The sequence below is a fragment of the Vidua chalybeata genome, chromosome 4 (genome assembly GCF_026979565.1).
Source record: "Vidua chalybeata isolate OUT-0048 chromosome 4, bVidCha1 merged haplotype, whole genome shotgun sequence".
Taxonomy (NCBI): domain Eukaryota; kingdom Metazoa; phylum Chordata; class Aves; order Passeriformes; family Viduidae; genus Vidua; species Vidua chalybeata.
The window spans coordinates 30,865,140-30,890,336 of NC_071533.1; the positions used below are offsets into that span (position 1 = coordinate 30,865,140).

Below are 25,197 nucleotides of genomic sequence, written 5' to 3' on the forward strand. Positions count from 1 at the left end.
CAATTTTTGAGCACCCTTTCTTTGAATAAATGTTTCTTAATATCTAGTCTAAACCTCCCTTGTTAAAACTGGAGGCTGGTTCTTCTTTGACACTTGTTACCAGAGAGAAGAGACTGATCCTCAGCTTGCTACATCCTCCTTTTAGAAGCAGTTTGGTCTTGGCTGAGCCCTGTTTTCTTTAGGATAAGCACACCCAGCTTCCCGAGTTGCTCCTCATAAAACTTGAACCCTAGATCCTTCCCCAGCTCTGTTACCCTTCTCTGGACATGCTCCAGCTCCTCTTTGTCCTTCTTGTAGTGAGGGGCCCAGAACTCAATGCAGGGTTTAAGGTGTGATCTCACTAGTGCTGAGTACAGGAGGACAATCACTGTCCTGGTCGTGCTGGCCACACTATTGCTGATCCAGGCTAGGATACCATTGGCCTTCTTGGCCACCTGGGCACATGCTGGCTTGTATTCAGTTGCTGTTGACCAGCATGCCTAGCACCTGGTCCTTTTCTGCCAGGCAATTTTCCAGTCACTCTCCCTCAGCCTGCAGCACTGCATGGGGCTAGTGTGATCCAAGGGCAGGAGCAATCACTTTGCTTGTTACACCTCTTATGCTTTGCTTCAGTGCATAGATCCATCCTGTCCAGATCCCTCTGCAGCAGATCAACATTCCCACCATCTTTGTGCTGCCTGCAGACTGACTGAGGATGATCTCAATCTCCTTGTCCAGGTCATTGATAAAGATATTAACCAGGTCTGGCCCCAGTACTGAGCCCTGGGGAACCCCACTAGTGACTGGCTGCCAAGTGGATGTAACTCCATTCACCAGTACTCTCTGGGCTTGATCATCCAGCCAGTTCTTGGCAAAGGGTATGCTTGTGAAAGCCATGATCAGCCAGTTTCTCCAGAATGTTGTGGGAAATGGTGTCAAAGTCTTTAACTGAGTCTAGGTAGACTTTATCTTTTTCCTTCATTCACTAAGCAGGTCACCTTGTCATAGAAGGAGACCAGACTTGTTAGGCAGGTCCTGCCTTTCCTAAACCCATGCTGGCTGTGCCTGATCCCCTGGTTGTCCTGCATGTGTTGTGTTGTGTGATGGTACTCAGGATGATCTGCTCCATGACCTCCCCTGGCTGACTGAGCCTGACTGAAGTCAGGCTGTCAGGTGGTATCCTCCCTCTGACTTCTTGTGGATGGACATTATCTTAACTGACCTCCTGTCAACTGGGACCTGCCCAATTAGCCAAGACTGCTAGTAAATAATGGAAGATGGTTTGGTGAGCTCTCCTGCCAGTTGCCTTTAGACCCTTGGGATGGGTGAATCCCATCTGGCCCCATGGACTTGTGTATATTAAATTGTGTAGCTGGTCACTGACCATTTTCTCCTGTTTTATAGGACCATTATTCTGCTCTCTGTCTCTCTCTTCCAGCACAGGGTCTTAGTGTTCTGAGAGCAACTGTTCTCACTATTAAAGACTGAGGCAAAGAAGACACTGAGTACTTCAGCCTTTTCCTCGTCCTTTGCCACTATGTTTCCTCCTGCATGCAGTAAAGGATGGAGATTCTCCTTAGCCCTCCTTTTGTTGCTGATGTATTTGTAAAAACATTTTTGTGTTTTACAGCAGTAGTCAGATTTAAGTTCTAGCTGGGCTTTGGCCCTGTAACAAATGGAACCATTATTAAAATTAAAAGTTTAATGTGTTGTTTGGAAAATACCACCTTCAAAAGCATAAAAATCCCTTAGTGTTTCCAAGCAACTGCAGTTGTGTGGTCAAATTTCCAAGATGTGAGTTGTCACCAGTCAGTTGTTTTTACAAGAGACTCTAACCTTTGGTCTTGGATGGTTTACCGTTTAAGTACACACACTAACTTAAGTCATATGTTTCTCTGTTACATAAAGGATCTCTTGGACATCGAGTAAATTTAGATTTAAGCATCCATAACTAATCTGTTTCATTGTGCCACATTAGATAGTTTTTAATAGTTACTTTTAAAAAATCAAAAATGTTTCCTCATTGGAATTCCACACTTTCAGAAACCTCACCCATCAATGTGACCAAATATGTGTCGGGTAAGATGAGTCCTCTGCCTTAATCACTTGAGTCCCAACTCATACAAAACTTAACCATCCACGCAGCTTGAGTTACCTGAAACACTGAAGTCAGTAGATATTGCATGCTTAAAATGGGACGAGACTAAGTGCTTTCCTGAGCTAAGTCTTCAAAAAGCCATAATTTTAATGTACTTAAGATAAAACCAGCTCATCATTGGAATTTAAAAGAGAAAATAAATGTTTGTAATTGTTTTTTTCTTTCTTGTTTTGTAGGGGAAGAAAATTTTTCCTGTGGTGATTTATAGCTACCAATAACCTTCCACAGTGGTTGCCTTATCAACTTATTATTCTGGCATCTTCTGCTCTTGTTAGTAAACATAGAGCTAAGTACTCCTAATCTCAAGAGAGAGACTTCGTACAGTATGTTCTGTACAAAACTGAAAGACTTGAAGATCACAGGAGAATGTCCTTTCTCCTTACTGACTCAAGGTCACATTCCTGAGGAACATGACAAGGACTGCACAGAAAACAGCTCTAGAGCAGCTTTGCCCATCTGCAAAGAAGTCCATGAAAAAGATGGTCAAGGAAACCTTCCACAAAGGAAAACGAGCAGAAGTAGAGTGTATCTGCACACACTAACGGAAAGCATCTGCAAACTAATCTTTCCTGAGGTAAATAGATACTAAAAAACTTTCATAGCATTTAATGATAAATTTAAAAAAAAACATTCTATGCCTGCCTTTAGATGTAATCCCTAAGAAAGTTGCTTTGACTTAAAAGTTTCTGTTCTTATGTAGTTCTCCGTAGTTTAAATCCACTTCCATTCCTTCTGGACATAATTTTGCCACAATCTGTGTTGTACACACCATTCCTTCCACTGTATTTGCCTTATTTTTGCCTTGTATTTGCAACTTTCCACTAATCTTTTTAATCGATCTTTTTAAATCCATCTATTTTTGTACCATTTTTTTAACTTAGAGATATAGTAATAGCAATTTTACCTTGTTATCTAATTATGTAAATTATGTGGTCATCGCATCAGTTCACCTAACTGAATCCAAACTGCTAACTGCATTAGTCATTATCACAAAAAAATTAAAATAGATGTTTCCATCTGCTGTGATACTAACCTCCTGTCATACTATTTTTAAAACCATTACTCTTCGTATTTACCACAAAAATATTCTTATGTCTCTGCTCAACTTAACTGAAAACAGGCCCAGGTTTGCTTGAGTGGAGATGAATACCATGGTTTATTTCTGTAAAAATAACATGAAAAATGCAGCTCTGTAACATCCAACTCTTGGCCTTGTCTCAAATTCAGTGGGAGGTTTGAAGGAACTGACTGACATAGCGGGACTACAAATAGCAAATGGACAATTCTGTACACTCATTTAATTGCAATTCCATTACTTGGACATTCAGTGTACCTTACTTAAAGTGCTAGAGTTCTGTTAAATCTATTTGCAGATCTGGTTATGCAGCTCTTCATCTATTACCTATTCACTAAACCTCTAAATAATTAAATTTTGAAAAACTCCTTTTCACCTCTGCTGCATTTATACAGATGGAATGCATCCCTTTAAACCTTTAAACTGATCTCTAAATTTATAAAGGAAAAGACTTGTAACCCAAAAATGAACTGGCAAAGCACCCTTTCCAGAGTGTCATGATTGCTATATTGCTTTTCTAGTATAGTTCTAGTATAGTTGTTGGTGGGATTTTTAATAACTGGTAGTTTCTTTCTCTTTAAAGAGTGGTATAAATGTATGCAGTTGCCTATAACATAATTATGATGGGCTAGTTCATCATCTGGGACAAAGCTTGGCAAAGTGAAGATATTATGACTATGTACCCTAGGAACCACTGAAATTCAAGGTTATCATTGTTACTATTTACAATTATTCAAGTCATATGCATCAGAACTTTGTCCAAGTCTGTTCTCATGCTGATTTGGGGTCAAGCCCTAAGCATCTTCCTATTTTTCCATAAACAGGCTTTGCTTGTTTAGAAACATATTTTTCATTGATTAGAAAATTTGCCTTACTTAAATGTCGTTGAGTAACATCATCTTCCTTCCAACTGGAAGCTCCAAAACGGGGCTGCATCATTAATTTGAAATGTGAACTTCTCATGGAGACAGTGAGCTATGCATGGAAGTCCAGGACAAAATGCATCCACATAACTTTTTGATTAAATTTGGGATATAATGTAGTGCATGTTGTTGTTTAATTTGCTTCTTTATTTACAGAAATATGAAGAACTTTGCTAATTTATAAGTAATGGATTGGATGGCATTCCACTTAGTGTATCAGTTTCTACACAGATGTAATTTATGTTGTGTTCATATACATGATATATGGTATATATACATAGATATGTATATCTTTATCTAATTCATGTTAGATTTTTCCTTGAAAAAACATTTCCAGAATATGCCTTTATTTCAAGTGATATTTTCTTTGCTTGTGCAAACTTTTCTCCTGGAAATACAAAAAGTATAAGATGCAGTAAAAGCTGCTAGTTTTTTCAGGGAATGAGAACCAAAGAAAAGCCTCACAGCTGAATTCTGTCATGCCAGTATAGTAGTATTCTATGACCCTGTCTGTGTGGGAATTTTGGGTTTTGAATATCAGAGACTACATACATATGACAGCTTTACTGGCCCTAACAATTTGAAATACGCATATTTGGAAAATGTTCCATCTGTTCCAGTCAGGAACTGCAGAAGGGATATGGAATCATGGGATTGAAGTATTTTAAGGCAAATATTTGTTATGCTCTAAAGTTTCTTTTATTAGAGAATCCTTTCATAAAGGCTGTCTACAATGACTAGATTTTCATCTGGAGGATGTCATGGCATACACAGCAAAAATTATTCTTTTCTTTAAAATAATTTTGTATTCATGGTACGTTGTGTTTTTTTGGGGGGTGGGATTTGTAATAATAGAGAGCTGTGTTGGTTATACTTACTTCTTAGCAGCACTGTCTTTATTGTCATCTGAAAATTTGGAGCTAAAGAACATCACTGTTTTTAAAATACATTACCACTGGTGCACAAGGACTGAGGGTATTAATTGCAGTGGTACTGGAGCTGAAGAGATAAACATAAAGTAAATCCCATAACCACAGAAGTGACATGCTGTTTCTAACAACAATACTGTTTTGAAAAAAAGATGTTAGTCCCAAGGATGGCAAAGTAATTCTGTGTATAGAAATGTATCTCATGATTAAATATTCATCAATGACATCGATACATATGACATACTTATTTTTTCCCCCAGTTTGAAAGGCTAAATCTTGCACTGCAGAGAACACTTGCAAAACACAGAATTAAAGAAACCAGGTATGTAAGTGTAATGGGTTTGTAACTAATTTCACTGCAAAAATGTTTTTCAGACAGAGGAACAGGGTGGTGACTGGGAGTCAAGACTTCTGGAATTTATATTCAATTATCTTGTCAAATTGGTGTGTAACATTTCATGTAATGTAAGCTAGTGATGATTTAGTTTATTTTAAAATATTCACAAATATTTACATCACTCACAAAGTTGACTTAATGGGCAAATTGTACAGGGAAGCAAAGCAGGCAAGGACTTTGGAAGAGCTTGGAGACTGCTTGGCATAGATGGAACAATAGATAGGTTGTATATGGATCTAGCCCAGTGTTTCTAAGATCCCAGGGAAAGAGTTTGAAATACAATTAGTATTATACAAAAGAATTTGGTTTCTGATACCATGAACACTCATACACTACAGATACCGACTTGGATGTTTTCCTGAGCTCATTTGGGTTCTGGTTTCTGTTTCTGAGGAACTCAGCTCAATTTTCAGCATTTCTTAGTACTAATCCAATATTAATCATTTGAGCCTTGTATAGAGTAAGAATTTCTTAGAATCTTATGATACACTGAGGATTCAGTTTATTGAATAATGTTTTCAGTTTACTGAAAAAATAAGCCCATCAGTTTAAATCTGCTTTCTGAAGTGAAGTAAAATAATCAAGTTGGAAACTACACTGTTGCTCACCATGATAAGAATAGATAATTGCAGTGTCTCTTTTAAATTATACTTGATATTTTTAAAGCACTTCACATACATTGACTGAACCAAAGATAGCGGGTCAGATGTGCTTTGCAATTGCTGACTGGCTTATTGCTATGAATGTTTTCCTATTCTCTAATTATGTGTTGCTTCGCTGGAGTATTAGTTGAAAAGAAAAAATTACTGTGATATTCTGAAGGAGGCAATAATGCCAATGTAAAACAAATCTAAATGTCTGTGTTGCTTTTGCATGTAAATATACCTATGATATTCCAAGTGATACATTCAGAAGGCATGTATCAGGAGTTTAATGCTTATATGAAGGTTATCTAAACTATATGTTGTTCTCATAACTTGGAGTCAAACATTCAGTTTGACATTTATTGTCCTCAGAGAACTCAGAGGGCTGCAGTATTGTGTCAATATCTGCATTACTACCAATGAACAAGTAATTTTGTGGTTAATAGTTGTTATTTGTATTTCCTCTCTAAGCAGAAACACATTCTCACCTCTTTTGAATTGAATGCACTGTAATTCCAAAAAATGCTTGAATATAAATTCCAATTATATTTTACAATATGTTAGGAAATGTAGTTTTGGCTTCAAGAAAGAAACAGAAACCAAACAAAAAACCGGGACTGCTACAATGACAGGCAATAGCATTCGACCAAAATCCATAATTGGAGTTCGGACTACCAAAACTTTTAATTTACCAGAAATGCACAGGATAATCTAAGATCCTACCAAGACCCCCTTTTGAATTAATTAAAAACTTCCTATTTGATCAGCAGAACTGGGTCTATACACTTTAAAGACAAGGTAGGTAACTTCTGTACTTATTGTCTTTACCACATTTATCTTGATAATTTAGGAGTTTTATTATATTTTTATGATCTTTGCAGAAAAACTGGTGACAGAGACGATTTTGAAAAAATAATCAGTGATCATGCTAATGCAGCAGGTAATTTAAGCTTGTTTAATAATATATATATAAATAAATAGAGTATCTATTCTATATATATATATATATATTTCTTTTTATATAGAAATTAGTCTTGTTATTATTACGCTACTTCATATTCTGAAGTCTGCTGTGTGTCAGAAGAGAACTCTATAATTTGTAATATGTAACTGTGGCTACATCTGTAATAGATGTACATTAACATTTCCTGGAACTGAAATATGGTCTTCTGTACAATTAAACTGGTCCAGGCACACAGTGAGAGACATTGTGAGAGACAATACTTTTTCAAAGGATTCCCAGTAACAGTTGGAGAAATGGAACATTTCCAACAGTCAGTTTGCATGCAGCTATCTGGGTAAAACAAATTTACTAGCAAAGATGAGAGCCATTTAGTGCCAATTGGCCTCAGTGCTCCAGAATATTCCCAGGGTCATTTAATGTACTGGATTACGCATAGTACTTATATCTGCAGATCCTATTTTATTTGTATGTTAGTTTTAAAACTTATTTTACTCCTTTATATCAAATTATGGGAGCTGAGTTAAATCTTGTGCCAAAACTTGCATCCATTTTGTCTACATCTCTACAAAGAACACTGAATCTTGGGTCTTTCTAAACTACAATCAATTGTCCCCCCATTTCCAGGCCTTGTTTCCAGGACTCCTAAATGAGACTGCCCTCAGGTGTCAATGCTGCTTCAGGGAAGGATATTGATTGTTTTGGAAAAAGGTGTGGAGGTTAGCCTGTGATTCAGGATGATGACTGCAGTTCTGACTGAAATGTGGTTCTGTGCAGGTGTTCCCGTGGAGTCTCTACGGGAATCTCTTGGTGAAGAGCTATTCAAAATATGCTATGAAGAGGATGAACACATATTAGGGGTTATTGGAGGCACCCTAAAGGACTTCTTGAATAGTTTCACTACTCTGCTGAAGCAGAGTGGCCACAGCCAAGAAGCAGGAAAAAAGGACAGACTTGAAGATGCCTCCATATTATGCCTGGAGAAAGATCAGGACTTCTTAAATGTTTATTATTTCTTTCCTAAAAAAATCACAAGTCTTATTATACCTGGTATCATTAAAGCAGCAGCTCATATTTTGTATGAAACTGAGGTGGAAGTGATGCTCATGCCTCCTTGTTTCCATAATGACTGCACTGAATTTGCTAATCAGCCTTATTTGCTGTATTCTATACAAGTCAAAAGTGCAAAACCTTCCTTATCTCCATGTAAACCACAGTCTTCACTTGTGATTCCTGCCTCTGTGTTCTGTAAGACTTTCCCATTTCATTTTATGTTTGACAAGGATATGTCGGTTCTTCAAATTGGAAATGGGATAAGAAGACTTTTGACCAGGAGAGAATTTCAAGCTAAGCCAAATTTTGAAGAGTATTTCGAAATTCTTACCCCCAAAGTAAGCTGCACTTTTAGTGCAATAATGACCATGCTAAATATGCAGTTTACTGTACGAGTTAGAAGATGGGATAATACTGATACGAAACCATCCATGGTAAGAGACTTTTTATCACCATTACTTCTATGAGGAATTTGTTTTCTTCAGATGGGGTTAAAATAGCCACAAAACACAGTGCACTTTGAATTTTCTACATCTGAACATCTGATACAACTGTATAATAATGATTTAATTAGTCAATGTAATTCAGATTCTGAAGTCAATGTTCAGTCAAAACTCTGCTTTAGGACTTATGCAGAAGTAAAATATGACTACAAATTTGATTTTATTTCAATAATTTGAAATACTGAGATAAAGCCAGAGATATGCCATGCTGCTGAGAATAAGGGCATCTTCAGGACAAAGACAGTAGCAGGAAAACATTTAACAATGTGCCCCTGAGTCATTTGGGAACAGCTCTAGGTTTGGGGAAAATAAACAGATGTTTTCTGTGCTCATTCAGCCTTTGGTGTTTTGGTATATTTGATACTCCGATGTTTTCATCAGATACAATCACCAAAGGTTCCACTTAGTTTCAGCTGATAGGATTACAACTATCTTTGCTGAAGCTGGGTCTGTGACAAATGACCTGGGACAGCAAAGAACACTGAGTATTCAATGATTGTTTATATTCATTCCTGGTCCCAGCTGAATTCCAGTTTTTATACCTGAGGCACTCCAAGATGAATTACTAACTCAGACTCAACACTCCAAAAACTTAAATGAAGGATGGTTAAAGAGTTTTACCCACTTACTAATGTAGCTACTTTTAAAAGCTGTACCTACTTCATTTCAGATCCATTTCTGCACTAGAATTGTTACAAGGGGTAGTAGAGTCAGCTTTGATTTTGCATGTACTTGCATATTCAAATGTGTATTAGTAAGGAATAGATTTTATTTAAAAAGTGGTCTTTTAGAGCTGTGTTAAGCTAAGCTCTGCAGCACCTTTCACATTACAGAACTGACTACAGAAGGGATGTAAAAACACTTCACACAAAATATTTTTCTTTTTTAGACTATTAAAATTGGATATTCCTGCCATTTCTGCCTTTAATTTTAAATTGCAGCATCCTATGATAAAACTGAAGCAGATTTTCCCACTTTATCTTATAGAGAAAGTGGTGCATGAACTAGTTATTAGCAGAAATTGAGAGGCCACTGTAGTAACACATTTTATCAATTGCTGAAAATACACAAAATTATTCTTTTTGGTTTTCTTTTCTCCCTAAGATAAACTGATACTCAGACATAATTAGGTGTTTATCCTTAAGTTGGGGTCCTCTTGTACTAGAGGACTGAATAAAAATGAACTTACTTGATGGCTCTGTAATTCAGCAACCCATGTTTTCTCTAAGCAACCAAATAAAAATGTAAGGACTATGGACCAGTCTTGATTTTCTTACATTTTAGCAAGATGTATTTTCTCTAAAACTTCTTGCTTCTAGACCACTGCCATGCATGTTTTGCATGAATTCTTGTTTCTTTAATTGTTTCAGGTAATGGATCTTAAAGGCCAAATGATCTATATTTTTGAATCCAGTGCCATTCTATTCTTGGGATCTCCCTGTGTGGACAGACTAGAAGATTTTACAGGACGTGGATTGTACCTCTCTGATATTCCCATTCACAATGCTTTAAGAGATGTTGTTCTGATAGGAGAGCAGGCCAGAGCCCAGGATGGACTGAAGAAGAGGTTAGGAAAGCTAAAAGCAACCCTTGAGCAGGCCCATCAAGCACTTGAAGAAGAGAAGAAGAAGACTGTAGATCTTCTGTTTTCAATTTTTCCTGGAGAGGTTGCTCAGCAGCTGTGGCAGGGACAAGTTGTACAAGCCAAGAAATTTAATAATGTCACAATGCTTTTTTCTGACATTGTTGGATTCACTGCCATCTGTTCCCAATGCTCACCTATGCAGGTTATCACCATGCTTAATGAGCTTTATACTCGCTTTGATTACCAATGTGGAGAGCTAGATGTCTACAAGGTACACAGTTCATTGCTTTTCTTTGGGATTCTGGGGCAGGAAAGGAAATTAAGACTAAATGGGACAGAAGATTATAGAGGTCCAAAAATTATTTTCCCATAAACCATTTTCAATAGAAAGACAAAATAAATTTCAAAACAAAACAAACAAAAGAAAGTCAAAACGAACAGTTGTTTATTCAGCCAAGAAAGAAACCCATCAAAACTTAAGAGTTAATTTCAAAAATTAATTTCAATGACACTGCTGTGACTCTGGAGTAAACAGGTGTTTAATGTAGCTGGGGGTGCCTGATAGTAAATGAAAAAAGAAAAATATTTTAGAATTATGCCCAGCAATAAATAAAAGTTGTGCAACTTTTTTTTTGCATGATACTGCAGGATTTGTCCAGTACTTAAATAATTTTGCAGAAAAACTAAGGCTTGGTCATTAATTGTATCTGGCTACAATTCTTACTGAAGTTAGGCTGTTCTTTTATATTTATCAAACAGTCTAAGAGTAAGGAACAAATATGCCTGTTTTAGGTTGAGACTATTGGAGATGCCTACTGTGTTGCTGGAGGCTTACACAAAGAAAGTGAAACACATGCTGTTCAAATAGCACTGATGGCCCTGAAGATGATGGAACTGTCAGACGAGGTGGTGTCTCCCCATGGAGAGCCTATCAAGGTCATATATTTTAATGTATTTTATTTGGTTAAACTGTGGTTTTTTTTGCTTGTTTAGTTGCTTTCTGGGATTTTGGCTCAAGGAAATTTCACATCATTGCATTAACTTAGAGAATTTGGGGAATCAAGTGACTGTGGCTGGAGAAGATAACCTTTTTAGATCTGTGGATGAGAGTTTTGTGGAGCGGTAAAGGTGAAAAAGAGATCTGAAAATCAACCCAAAAGACAAATGCAGTGAAGTCAGTAGGTGCAATCTGACATGCTGCAGTTCTTGTCTCAGTAGCAATAAAACTGTCAGTGGCATGGAATAGTCTCTTTTCTAAGGAAATGACTAATCCTCTTTCCAAATTAGACTTCCAAGTCTTTTGACGCAGAAGCTATGAATATGAATGCCCAAAGACATTCTGATTGTAGTAATCCACACATCTTTAGAGGATTCCATTGCTGTTCTTGTTTCACAGTCAGATATCATAAGATAATGGTGTTAATGCTGTCAAAGCAACTGTTAAATTCAGTGGTAATTGTATTTATGGCTTCTTTCAGTGAGAACTTACACATGTACTGAAATTTTCATATAGGATTATCTCTTACTGAGAAAGAAAAAGAAAGTACTGTGTGCATGAAAAATGATGTGGGCCTTCAACGTAGTTCAAATGGCCTGGAATGGCATCCTATTATTTTAATAGAGGAGTTTCAGTTCATTATGTCTTTCATTTGCTAATTTTTAACATTTATCTGTTCATTTGTTCCTCCAGGAAGCTTAATGGTTTTGGTTTGGTGGTTTTTTTTTTTTAATTTTAGATTAAGGAATACTTGTATTCCAAGACAAAGAAAATGGTTATTAAAAGGATTATATGCTTCACATTTATCACAGAGAACAGTAGTATTGTATTATAAATAAATAATACAATATGTATTGTATTATAAATAAATGTTGTTCTTTTTGTATTTTGCAGTATCAAATTAAGTTACACTTAAAAAACCTGGAAACATCTTGGCAAAATTATAACAAGTGTATAATTTACATGCAAATGCTACTACTACATTTTTAAAATTATTTTAAAATTAAGATAAAAAAGTTCTATTGTGTTAGTACCTAAAAGAAGCTTCTTAGAAGGAAACTGTCTAATTTTAATGAAAGCAGGCATCTATTTTAATTAAATGCTTCATTAAAACATTGGCTATTGTGCAAAGCAATAAATTTGTCACAAAATCTGCTGTCATTTAACGTATCAATTGCCAAGAAAAATGGTGTGACTGCAAATGGCATACTTTGATTCAGAGTTGCATTTTGATGAACGTATTTCAGCCATCTTTACAATGTGGGTGGATTTTGGTTTTGTTGCAGGTTTTTCTGCTTTTACACTCAAAGTTAGAAATTGCAGCTTCTTCATAATGGTATGATACTCTCTTGATATGTAAAGAGTAGTATGCAGAGTAGACATGCAAGCTTTCTGACATCATGCCATTATTTAGGCAGAATGCTATTCTGAAGAAAACACCTCTACACATGTATAATGCACATGAGAGAAAGAACATAGCTCAAAAAAAACCCACCCAAAATAACCACAGAAAGCAGCAGCGGCTAAGTAAGAGTCAAAAATCTGAGTATGAGCTAAGTTCACTGCAATTCATAGTCATATTTTGATATGGTAGGATTATTGACTAAAAATGTAGCACAAGATAAACTTCATCTAGTTCCCTCTCCATGAGCAGTAATGACCAGCGTACAGTTATTTTAAGGAGACTCTACTAGCCCTGTTTATTTTAGTAGCTCTTTCTTTATTTCTTTTATTTTAAATGAAGAATAATTTATAAACTTGACTTTACCAATTCTATTTTACCTAATAATGCTGTTTTCTTTCTTTTGTTTAAAGATGCGTATTGGCCTTCATTCTGGATCCGTCTTTGCTGGAGTTGTTGGGGTTAAAATGCCTCGTTATTGCCTTTTTGGAAATAATGTGACCCTTGCCAATAAGTTTGAATCTTGCAGTATACCTAGAAAAATAAATGTCAGCCCAACAACTTACAGGTACAGTGCAGTATGTAAAATGTCCACCTGCAGTAGTTATTGTAGCAGTCTTTTATATTCCTGTTGTTTTTTGGCTGGGTAAAATAAGCAAAATTATAAGTTATTTTTACTTTTTAAGGAAGATTTGCTACCCTCACAGTAGGCTGGATTGTAGTCTGTTGTTCCTACTCAGCTTGTACCCACTGCCACATATCTGATGCCTCGTGGCAAGGTTCTGCATCCAGCATCAGACAGAGAATTTGGCACAAGATCTTTCCTGACATCCCCTGCAGCATGTGTTATGTGACATAGACGGTGCCAAGCTTTAGATGATCTTGGATAGGTGATTTAGAAAACGTAGCACAGGTATTAGAGCACAGAGAAAGTAACCCTTTTGATCATGCACTCTGAAAACAGAGAGCATTAGCATCACCAGTGCTTATGTATGTCAACATAAGCAGTGCTGGCCAACAGTGATTGTTTTTCCATTCCACTCATATGGAAAATCATTTTGAATCATACCCCTAGAAAAAAAGGCAGTTTGATTAATGGGTAAGCTATTGTTGTGGAGTTTCTTTTTTTTTTTTTTTTTTTTTTTGAGTGTATGAGGTGTTAACTTCCTTTTTGTTTGGTGTTTTTTTTTTTTTTAATTTTGATTTATTCACCAATTCTAAAGACACATGGATAACATTTTGGCACCTTGCACAACTCCTGTATATTGCAGTAATTGTTTGAAAGCTTTGGTACAAGTTACCAACATTTATCCCTACAGATTAGCAGTTTCTGTTTCAACCTGTGAAAAAGCAAATAATATTAGAATTGACAAGAGGGTCTGAATAATTTAATTAATAAGGTTCACAGTATTCCCTTATTTGAAATACTAATTATGATGCATTTGATGTGTGGATGGATGTGAGCTAGCTTTCAGCATTAAATAATTTTTGAAAATAGTTACAACAAACATAGCACCTACATGCAAAACATTGACAAGACAAAAAAAGAAGAGGTGCTGTTATTTGCATTGATGCACAAGTTAATATGTTATCAAGGTTACCACATAAACATTATTTTTTATATTTCCAGTAAATAACTATAAAAATTAAATTGGATTCTCTCTGACATACATGAAGAATTATTGAATATCTGCACTTCTTAGTGACTCCTTTTTAATTGAGACGATTCATTTTTGTTTTAGGTTGTTAAAGGAATACCCAGGTTTTGTGTTCACACCGCGCTCAAGGGAGGAGCTTCCACCAAATTTTCCAAGTGATATTCCTGGAATTTGCTATTTTCTGGATGCTTATATTCAAGGAACAAACTCACAGACTTGGTTTCAAAAGAGAGATTTGGGAGATGGCAATGCCAATTTTTTTGGTGAGGAAACAGGAATAGACTAAATTGTACATTCACAAATGTATAGAATAAATTTATAAATATTTGTTGGTTTTTTTTTTTTTTTTTTTGGTATAAATTGAAAATTTTATGAAACATGAAAGCACTTTAGATTGTTAACACCTGAAAGCCAGTATTAAAATTTCAGGAAGTATGTCACTGACTACTTTTTATTTCTCCTTTGCATAAGGAACATAACTGCTAAAGTAATGTTGCAACGTCACTGTTGGAAATGCTACTATAAACTGTATTTTCTCTGTGGTAATTTGTAAGTGCTACAGTTCTCTCTATACTGAGAATTCTAGATGTATTGTATATGCAGTTTGTCAGGAAATGTAATGTGCAAGTGATGCGGCCACATGCAGTGTTGTGAGCTGGTGCTTATCAATGACTATGAAAATGTATTTTCTTAGAAATTCCATTAAAAAAATGTCCATTAAAATATTGTCATTGCCATCACATACTCCTTGCAGTGCATCATTTGGGCCCCATCCTAGAAGGCTGCTGACCATCTTCTCACACTGACTGGTCAAAGTATGAGGGTGCTCAGCATTTTCTGGATCAGGCTGATAATTGTAGCTAATACACATGCATAGCAGAATTGCTGCTTACTGTTTCATGAACTTTATTTTGTGTATAAAATTAATATAGATTAAAACACTGTATAATCACATACTAACATCTCTGTAATCATAAAACTATTTTAGTTCTTAGGGTTTTTAAAGTACTTAAAAATAATAATATCCACTTGTTATTATATATTACAGCAATAAATGTTTTCTTTTTGTTGGCATTTAAATTTGAAATGTTTTAACAGAAGTGTAATAAAATGTGCTTTGGAATGTTTGCTTAGAAATGGAATTCCAGTCAGACTGTATGGAATGGAAGCAGAACAGCTTAAAGCTCTGATCCTTATTTGAGAATGCAATGTGGGTGTGAGGTGCTATGGAAATGCCCATCGCATGCTCGCTCTGAAGTTGTCAGGGGAATTATCAGGTGAACAGAGATGCTTTTAAACATCTGAACACATTTACAAAGATTAATATTACTACAGTCCAAGTTTTTCTGTTATGGCTGATGGAACATGAGGGGAGAATTCTGAAGGCTTTGCCTGTAGAACTGACAGAATAGAGTTAGTTAAGAGTTCTGAGTTTAGGATTTTGCCACTCTTAAGTAGCAGATCCATCTGCCCAGAAATTCCTCTGTGCTGTACAGTTTGATTCCAACTGCAGGCTGGAGAACTGCACCTCTACTACTACTCCCATTTGTATCAGGTATTGTTATTCTGACCTCTTCTGATCCTGGGGTTTGGCATATCAAGCCATAAAAGTCTCTTCAAACCACTTGCCACTAAATCAGATTTTGGTCTCTTAATATTTACAGGGAGGAATTACATTAGACTAAGGTGCTATTGTGTTAATTTTCTGATCTTGACTGGTGCATTCTGAAGCTCAATAAACCATTTTATCCTACTAGGTTTTAGTAGAAATTCATACATGTAGCATCAGAATCTTGGGAAAAGACCTTAGAAGAGACTAGAATTAAGGGTGTTTTAAAGCCATATTTCAATTCAGACTTCCTGTAAGGAGCATTTGAACAAAACTTGAACCATTGAATCCTTCTTCAGGTCTACTATATCCATCCAAGATGCTTAGAAATAGTTCTGTGGCACAAAAATGGAACCAGAAAATCTGTGTATTACAAATGAACACATCTGTATTGCACACACCAGAGATATACATACATACATACATACATACATATATATATATATATATATATATATATATATATATATGTATATTTATATATATTCAGGCACGTGTATTTTTAACACTTTAGACCACAGTGTTTCAAGGAAACAAGAACTGTGCAAATCATGGAGACTGATCTTTCCAATATATTGGTCGGACAGTTCTATTCTGTTGAGAGAAATACCCAGAGGTTACTAGCAGTCCCATGTAGGTACCCCTGGATATAGAAGATAGGGGAGTATTTGACTCCTGACAGTTCAGTAGGTTTATGTTATTAAACCAGAAATCACTGAGGTCAGTATGAATCTATCCATCTCTGTTAAGGAATAAATAGACTTTTAAATAAAAAGGATGTATTTCTCAGATCTACCAAATGGGAAGTACGCTTAGGAGGGAATTTCCTTTTGTCCCTAGAAGACAACTATTCCTGACCGGATGAGGCCCATGCTCAAAGCCAAATTCCATATAAATCTGTCATTAGATAGAATATTCATCATGGCAGGTCTTGGTAACCTTCCTTAGGTGACAGCCTTCCGGGAAGAATTCTGATAAGGTGCTTTAGTGTACACAGAATGCAACATGCTTGAGTCTCAGTGAAGTAAATAGGATTTAGGCACATATATAAGACAAAGATTCATGAAAGTGCTTTAAAATGTACTCATGTTCAGACCTGTTCTGCAATAAACCCCCCATAAGTCCATTTAGCTTTAAACATAATTTAAGAATTTAGGTCTCACTGAAGCTGTTCCTCTGTTTAAATTCTTTTGCTGAATAAATATGTATTTAATGAGGGACTAATATTTTAATTGATCTTTTCACTTAGATCTAAAATATTCCTTTCACCTTTTAACTAATCATTTCAGTTAAATTGAAAAAAAGGAATCAGAAAGCTAATAGGCAAATTGTTGAGATAAACAGAAGGAAGGCAATTTAACTGATGCAATACTGGAACATTTTGGAAGAAAATAACAGAATTGGTTTTAAGTTGATCTCTTCTGTAGTATAGTGTATGATATTGTGAAAATTTTCAAAGACTATGCAATGCTATTTATATGAATATAAAAATACCTTAGTATTATGTCCAGAAACAGTTTTGTTATGTGTGAAATTTATTTTATTAGTTCATGAAGATTCTGTGTGGCTGATTCCTGTTCACACTTACACTACGTGATGGAAGATAGATTCTTATCCCTGCAGTTTCTTTGCCAAAGAAGTGTAAATGGCCCTTAAAATAAAAAGTGGGTCCTTTGAATCTTAACACTGACATAGCTAAAGTGAAAGCTATACCAAAAGAATTAAATTAATTTTATTTCATTCAGGCATGACCTGATAAGATTTCAAGAGGATGTCAGAAAAAATTTGCATTGTTGGTGTCAGAGGAAGTGCAATTAGTGTGGAGCTGATGCTTTCTTTCTCTCTGAACTACTGTGCAAAAGCAGAGCAAAGGGAGTCACGGAAACTGACAGAACAGTGAAGCAAATAGATAATTGAGCCCCTGGGACAGATCTACTTCTTCCTGGGAAAACTTGTGAAGGCAGAATTCAGACCTCCCCCAAACCCAGTTTATTTCTTCCATCATTTTCTTTTGCAATCTTTCCAGAAACAGCTGCAATTAATAGTACAGGGGGCAAAATCATGGCCATTTAGTATTTCCAACTAAAGGCCATGAGAATTAAGGGAATTGCTGTTGAATCTTGGCAAGGGGACCCTTTTTCAAACCCCACCCATCCTACAACCTAGGAGGCCACTCCATTTGCTAACATTTTTTTAATGCCTGCCCATTGTTCTGCAAAAGTGGTGGGAGATTTGCTTCCTGCAACAGCAATGACTTTTGTGGCTGTTTGCCACAGAGTGTACAAGGTACTGAGTTGCTTTCAAAGCTCTGCTCCAGTTTATCTTTAGTCAGCTTGGCAGAAACCAAATTTAACTTTCGGAAATGAGAGCTAAGACTTGCTTTTCTGCCTCTAAAGTCTGCAAGGTGTGCGCCATAACAGTCTTTTAAGACTACTAAAACCACCTCTGATTGTGTGGCTGCTTACAACTGCATGGGAAGAAAAAAATCAGATATAAGGTTGGTTTGTTTGTTTGTTTTTAATTTAAAATTTTCCAATCCCGCCTGCATATGTTCACTGGCAGTCCTTTTCCGCAGAGCATGGAGGGAGAGTAAAAGCCACTGTCTTAGGTTACTGAGCATTGCTCTGATACTGAAACACAAATAAAAGAAGAAAGATAATCAATGAGTCTGGAACCTTTGCTACATCCAGATGCAACAGTTTAAAGATACATACTCTCCAGAGCACAAGCATTAGGATCTGAATGTTAAATATGCAGTTAGGGTGGAACATAATCTGGAAAGCCAGTCAAAGAAAGAATAAACTGTGAAAGACTCTGAAATGAAGTAAACAACCTTATAAAGTTGTGTGTCTCATCTGGTTCGGCATACTTTTGATGCTGAAAGCAAAGTCAAGCCAGTGGTTTCCTAATATAAATGTAAATGAGCACATTGCTTTGCAGCCTCGTTATAAGATGGCCTTTGAAGATCTGGGCTAAAATTGCTTCTATTTTTTGAGCAGTACAAAATTACAATTTTTTGTGCCATTACAGCAAATGCATCTCCTGCACACACAGCAGCACGTAGTGGGAAATAACCGAAAGAATACATACAGTAGCATCCCAAGGATGTGAAAAGGGCTGGATTCAGACACAGAAACACTTCCACTCTTCTGATTTTTCAGCCCAAGCAAAACCTGCCAAAGAAGCATCAAGGACAAAGGCATTCACAGGGGCTTTGGACTACAAGCACGTGAAAACAAACAAAAGTCTTTTTCCACTGACTGCAGATGATGTTGGGAAAATTTTGAACATATGATTAGTTCACTCTGCATGGCTAAGATTACATTCCTCTAACAGAAGGATGCAATGGAGCTCTGCTTCTCAAATGTACACGTTACTGCATTACAGAACAGCTTGTCAATATTAGGACTGAAAAATTATTGTAATGGTATAGGGGAACACTGTATAGTGGTATAGTAGAAATAATGAATCATGCTGAATTGAACTTAAGAGGGTGTTTCTGCACCTGAGAAGTATTGTTATGACAATTCCAAAAGTCAGCTCTCAGACCATAACTAGAAATACCTATAGTTCAGTCCATGTCAGTAGAGTAACTCCATCTTCAGTAAGTGGAATCCAGCAGTACCATATTAGGCAGTCTTTTTATTCAGGACTTCAGGAACAAAATAAACTTTAAAACAAAGTCCAAAGTAAAAATGCAACTTATTAAAATACTTCCTTTGTTTTATAGTGCTTGCGCATTAACACAAACCATACTGAGCTGAATGTTACTGTCTCAGCAACTGCCCTTTCACACAGTATAAAAAGATCCTATGCTACTTTTTGCTTTCATGAATCTCACCAAGAATTTCCAGATGAAGTCAGCATCTCAAATCAGGAAGAAACATGTTAAAATAAAACATGTATAACACGTACCTAGTGCATGAGGGTCCCCAAATGGGAATGTAATTGTGTGCTATAGCAGAATAAGCTGAAGATTTTATGGAAGTGCATCAGATACAGTCTAAATATTTGTGTGACGTGCATAATGCATGTGGCATAACAGTCCTGATACTGGCATGGCTGGGCCTTGGAAACACAGCTCAGTATTAACAGCTTAGTTTGACATTTATCTTATTGACTTCAAGCCTCTCCTTCAGATGAAAGAAATCTTCTTGCCTAAGACTTCCAGACAGTCTTGACTGAGCAGGTGTCTGGAATGGAGCCCTGTCCTTCTCAGAAAATCACTTGGCTGAATTCTTTAATTCAGCATCTTCCAAACTTTCAACAGGAGACCCCTGTTTTAGAGAACAAAATCAATCACTGCCTGCTTTTACTCTGACCATGCTGTTTTCACTTCACATTTTACAAATCTCACCTTGATTAGAACTTCCATTTGTATTATAATGGGTTAATCACAAGAACAGCCTGTAAATGCAACCTACCAAGCCTGAACCAAATCAGAAGGCAATTTTATATTTATCTAAGGCAATTTTGACTCTTGTAGATCTCGGCACTTTCAAAAAAGTGTCACTCAGATATACAAAATCACCAGATAATCCACCTTCTGAAAACCATAACCAAAAATAATTCCATATAATCTCTCTAATGCTTCATGAGCATGAGGGCTTACCCCATATACAAAATGGATTCCCTTGAAACCTGTGAAGAATGAGAATGGTTTTTTACACCTATTCTCCATACAGTCAACTTGTTTCCTGCCTGGGACATGCTGCCAGGAATTCCTTGACATTTGTATCCTCAAAACTGTTTTAAAAGTGCTTGAAGAAGACTAACCACACTGGAGGGAAAAAGTTCCAGGTGTTGTCTTTTCATTGCCAGCAGTAGGCACACAAAGATGTATGCAACTATAACATTTGTATGGTAGGATTTCCCATTTTCCCAAAATGTACTTCCTACCAAAAAAAAAAAAAAGTAGATAGTGACCTGATGTGTTCAAATCTTAGTTAATTGGTGACAACCCCTCTTTAGCTACAGCAAAGCACAGCTTTTGGTCTGGTTCCAACAGTATGATTTGATAACATTATTTCTGTTGCTAGTTTCCTGGAAATTGAAGAGATTTTTAGAGATTTGAATCTCTTCAGTTTTTGTTTGGTCTTCTACACAGAGATATTCAACCAGTAGTTTGGAATAGTTTGGTTAATTTATCTAAATATTTTCCTTCTCCCTTCAAAATTAACATATTACTTGTATGATTTTAACTGGTTATATCAAAGCTTTTGTTCTTGGTCATTCTTTTAAAAGAATTAAAATTGGTTTTCCTAGTACATTTGGACTGTGTTAAACAGAATTGATTACTATGCCTACATGACCTAAAAGTAGAGTTTGTTTCTGCTGTTCTTAGAATGTCTACTGAGATGATTTTGCCAAATTTCTAATGCCCATCCATTAGTGTCCACACTTACTAGAATTTTTAAAAGCTCTTAACACAGATTCAAGTTTACTAGGCAGTAGCTGAAATTTCAAAAGATTTTGCATGCCACCATTTTTTAACTTATTTACATGGAATTTCCAACATCAATGCTTCATATTTTTTTCAAGAACTGTGTGAACAGTTCAAACTTATTTTGCACTATTTTACTAAGGCCCGAACTTGTGTAATTTCGCCTACATTTAGATTCCATCTGGTCTGACTAGTGTTTATGGCTTCATGTAGCAAGCTTTCTGGCCAAGAGCTACTACACTAGGTACTCATCCCCTTGTCCTCCTAGACAAACTAATTACATTTTAATATGTTTTGATTCTTCTTAAACAAGTTTAAAAGAGTTGGTGGCCCCCTTAGATTTTTTATTTCATACACTGGGGCCAGGTCTTTTGATCATACAAAGGACTTTAAACTATACAGTGCTGTATTATCTCTTTTTATTCCTTGTATATGATAATATATGTTAGAGTGTGCTATTTCCAGACTGGCCTTGGCATATTGCCTGTGCTCCAAACCTCCTGCTGTAAGGGTCGTACCTTACTTAGAGAACCCTCTAAGAATCCGCGTTCCGTAGGTTATGATACAACGCTGTATTTATTCACACTGACACCTGGAAGGACTCAAAAACACACAAAAAACCCATTACTGAAAGCATTATTATGCTTTTAACGTCACTGGCCTTTGAGATATGAATGCACAGGAGCAGAAATGTCTGGGATCACTTTGTCGCTCAGATTCTTCCCTTTTTTGGGGACATTTTTCTAAAAACTGAGTGGTTGCATCGGTACAAGAAACAACTGAAGCATTGTTGCGAAGGCAACCGCTGCACAGGGAAAAGCCCTACAGGTTCCCACCCAAGCACTACGAGCAAGAGGGGTACGAGCAGGAACGTTCCGGACTCCGGGACCAACACCGGCCCCGGGCCGGGGACGGGCAGCGGCCGCCCCTCAGCCCCGGCCGCGGCCCCCGCGCGGCCCTCGGCTCCCGCAGCCCCGCCTCCGCCTCTGATTGGACGAAAGCGCGGCGGCCGCGCCCGCCATTGGCCCCTCGGGCAGCGGTCGCGCTCGCCATTGGCTGCCGGCGGGTGCCACTCGGGGCGGCGGCGGCCGGGGGAGGCAGCCGGGCCCATCCTCTGCTGGCGGCGGCGGCGGCGGCGGCGGCGGCGGCACCATGGTGAGCTCCGCCGGGCCGCCCGCCCTGCCCGGGGCCGGGGCGCGTCCGCGCTGCCCGGCCCCGGGCCCGCGGTGGGAGGGAAAGGGCTGAATCCCCTTGGGAAGCGGGAAGCAGGGCCCCAGCCCTTTGTTTCGGGGGAAGATGGGTGATGTTTCGGTGGGGTCGCTTCCCGGCGGGGTGATGGGAAGGGTGGGGTGGGATGCTGCGGGGCGGGGGAAAGGGCTCCCCTGCCGCCCGGTGCCTGACCGTGCCACCGCCTCGTCCTGCCCCGCAGTACGGCTTCGTCAATCACGCCCTGGAGCTGCTCGTCATCCGCAACTACGGCCCCGCCGTCTGGGAGGACATCAAGTAAGTGACTGCGCGTGTTTGTGCGCGTCCGTCCGTGTGTCTGTGTGTGCATGTGCGTCCGTGTGTCTGTGTGTGCATGTGCGTCCGTGTGTGCATGTGTGTCTGTGTGCGCGCCTGTCCGCGGGGGCGCGCAGGGCCGGGAGCTGGGGCCGGCCGGGTACCGGGGGTACCAGCGCCCCGTTTGCCGGTGCCGGGCGGGTCCGCGGGCCGGCAGGGGCTGGCAGCGCCACCGGCAGCGGTACCCGCAGCTCTGCGGCCGGCAGAGGCACCCAGGACGCGGCTCCCAGCCGTGACAAGACCAGCGCGGCTCCTGCCGCACCTCGTCCCGCTCGCGGCCTCCCGTAACGCCTCCAAGACCCGCCTTGTTCCATCTTCCCCCGTGTCCAGGAGCCGCAGCGGGGGTGGCATTGATCCCCGAGCTTCCCTCCATTATATGGAGTATGGGGCAGAAGTCCTGTCCATCAATCAGGTGAACCGTGCAACAGTTGCATCCCTTTGCATCCCTGAAGGAATTAAGATACGCTGTTTATTTAATAAACACTGTCTAAAAATAGTGTCAGATTTTGGTAATGTCCTCAGCTCGAAATGAAAACAGACACTGATTATTAAAGAGAAATATACATAAGGATATAAGTAGAAGAATGGATTTTGGCTTCATTTCTTGAACCTGGTTTCTTGTGCCCGGCCCTTGCTTTTATGGTGGTATAACATTTTTCTAAGGAGCTGACTGCCTTCACTTTAAACCTTTGATCAGTTGTGAGATTGCACTAAAAGTTTTAAATTAGTGTGCAAACATAATTATGTTTACCTTAAAAATAGTAGTATGAGTCACTGAATAAAACTACAACAAACATTTTTAAAAGGGCATAAAAGCTTACAGAGTTGTAGGCTTACTTCATCAGGCTTTAGGCAACATGTGGTCAGAATAAATGGTTTAATATGATCTCTTGATAAGGCAGAAGTCGATTATCCAGCTTGGAGAAAGTGATCCTCTTTCAACTGGATGCCTTCTGTATCCCTGTGTTTTATTTATTTTAATATGTTAGTGTTGATGTTGATTTTATAATATATTGCTGTTGTCTTAATACAACTCAAAAGGCCAATTTTGATTGTGAGATTTTTGTTACCATTACATATTCATAAAACCATTTGTTAAGAATATGGTAACCTTGCACAGTACCATGAAATCAGAGAATCACAGAAATGTTCTCTGGAAGGGGCCTCTGGAGGTCATCTAGTCTAGTTTCTGTTCCAACCTGGATGGCTACTGGCACTAGATCAGGGCTCAGCCATGACTTTTGTCTAGCCAAGTCTTTAAAATGACCAAAGGTGAGTCCACAGTTGTGGTTCAGTAGGCATTCATTGTTCTATTGACCCCTGACAGGTGCTCTGTAAATTACTGTTTGCAAATACAGTTCTGTGCATGGCACAGATGAACTTCTAATGTATACCACAGAGTTTTGTGCTATAAGTGTGGCATTTATTTTCTTTACATACTAAACATTTCTAAACACAGTGATCTATTTTGAATTCCTGCTTTGATTTTTTTAGTGACATATGTTACTTAAAAGGTGATAAAATACTGATGCATACATCATTTTCCATGAAAATTAAAATAAATAAATAAAAATATGTATAAAATATGATATTCACTCTTTCTTGCCATGGCATTCCTTACCAAGATGCCTTAAATATGTATTTGAATATTTATTTGTACTTAAGATCAATCCATCAGAGAAGATACAGAGTTTCATCTTCTAGTGTAAGACCATGCTGCAGACTGTCAGAACACAGCCATAATTCCTGATGCATCTTATCTCTTTAGATTTTGGAAACACCTGATAGAATACTGTAGATAACTAAAGCCCATGAGGAATATTACTCATGTAACATTTGGAGACATTTAATAGAAATATACAAATTACTTTTCTAAGGTCAGATGTGATAATTCAGGAAGCTGGTACATCCTGTTTCTGCTTTTCAAATAAGAAACATTTATGTTTCAAATGAAAAACATTTGTAGCAGCCCAGCAGGTAACAGCCCCTGCTGTTAGCTCCCAAGAAGATGGCTCTCTGGAAGGAAACCAGCACGACACTACCCAGCAGAAGATTGGAATGTGATCTCCAAGAAGGAGCCAATGTATTTGCAACAGCTGCCATAGCTCCTTATGTGAAATTGGTCACCATGGGGTATTCAGCAGGATTTCTCAGTGTATCCTAGAGTTCAGAAACCAGTAAACCAACCCTTGCTGGAACACATTTTAGTGGTGTTGATTTAGGGAATGGTAGTGTCAACTGGTAGCCAAGTGATGTTGAGGAAAAGCTTGGATGTTTTATCTTTTATAAGCAAATACAAACTTCTTGCAAAGGCTTTTTTT

At 37.9% G+C, this 25,197-nt stretch overlaps 2 protein-coding genes across 3 annotated transcripts in view; both read left to right on the plus strand.

The window, feature by feature from the left end:
- The window catches only part of GUCY1A1 (guanylate cyclase 1 soluble subunit alpha 1), a 34,447-nt gene extending 19,856 nt beyond the window's left edge, over positions 1–14,591 (plus strand). For both annotated transcript variants that reach the window (XM_053940351.1, XM_053940350.1), the window contains exons 2-9: positions 2,314–2,711; positions 5,325–5,386; positions 6,987–7,045; positions 7,844–8,553; positions 9,993–10,478; positions 11,000–11,143; positions 13,020–13,174; positions 14,349–14,591. In XM_053940351.1, coding sequence (XP_053796326.1) covers positions 2,463–2,711; positions 5,325–5,386; positions 6,987–7,045; positions 7,844–8,553; positions 9,993–10,478; positions 11,000–11,143; positions 13,020–13,174; positions 14,349–14,550 — 2,067 coding nt within the window. In that variant the 5' untranslated portion in view covers positions 2,314–2,462 and the 3' untranslated portion in view covers positions 14,551–14,591. The remainder of the gene's footprint in view (positions 1–2,313; positions 2,712–5,324; positions 5,387–6,986; positions 7,046–7,843; positions 8,554–9,992; positions 10,479–10,999; positions 11,144–13,019; positions 13,175–14,348) is intronic.
- A 7,817-nt stretch (positions 14,592–22,408) lies between these two features.
- The window catches only part of GUCY1B1 (guanylate cyclase 1 soluble subunit beta 1), a 42,115-nt gene continuing 39,326 nt past the window's right edge, over positions 22,409–25,197 (plus strand). The window contains exons 1-2 of the mRNA XM_053940371.1: positions 22,409–22,471; positions 22,746–22,819. Of these exons, the coding sequence (XP_053796346.1) occupies positions 22,469–22,471; positions 22,746–22,819 (77 nt within the window). The 5' untranslated portion in view covers positions 22,409–22,468. The remainder of the gene's footprint in view (positions 22,472–22,745; positions 22,820–25,197) is intronic.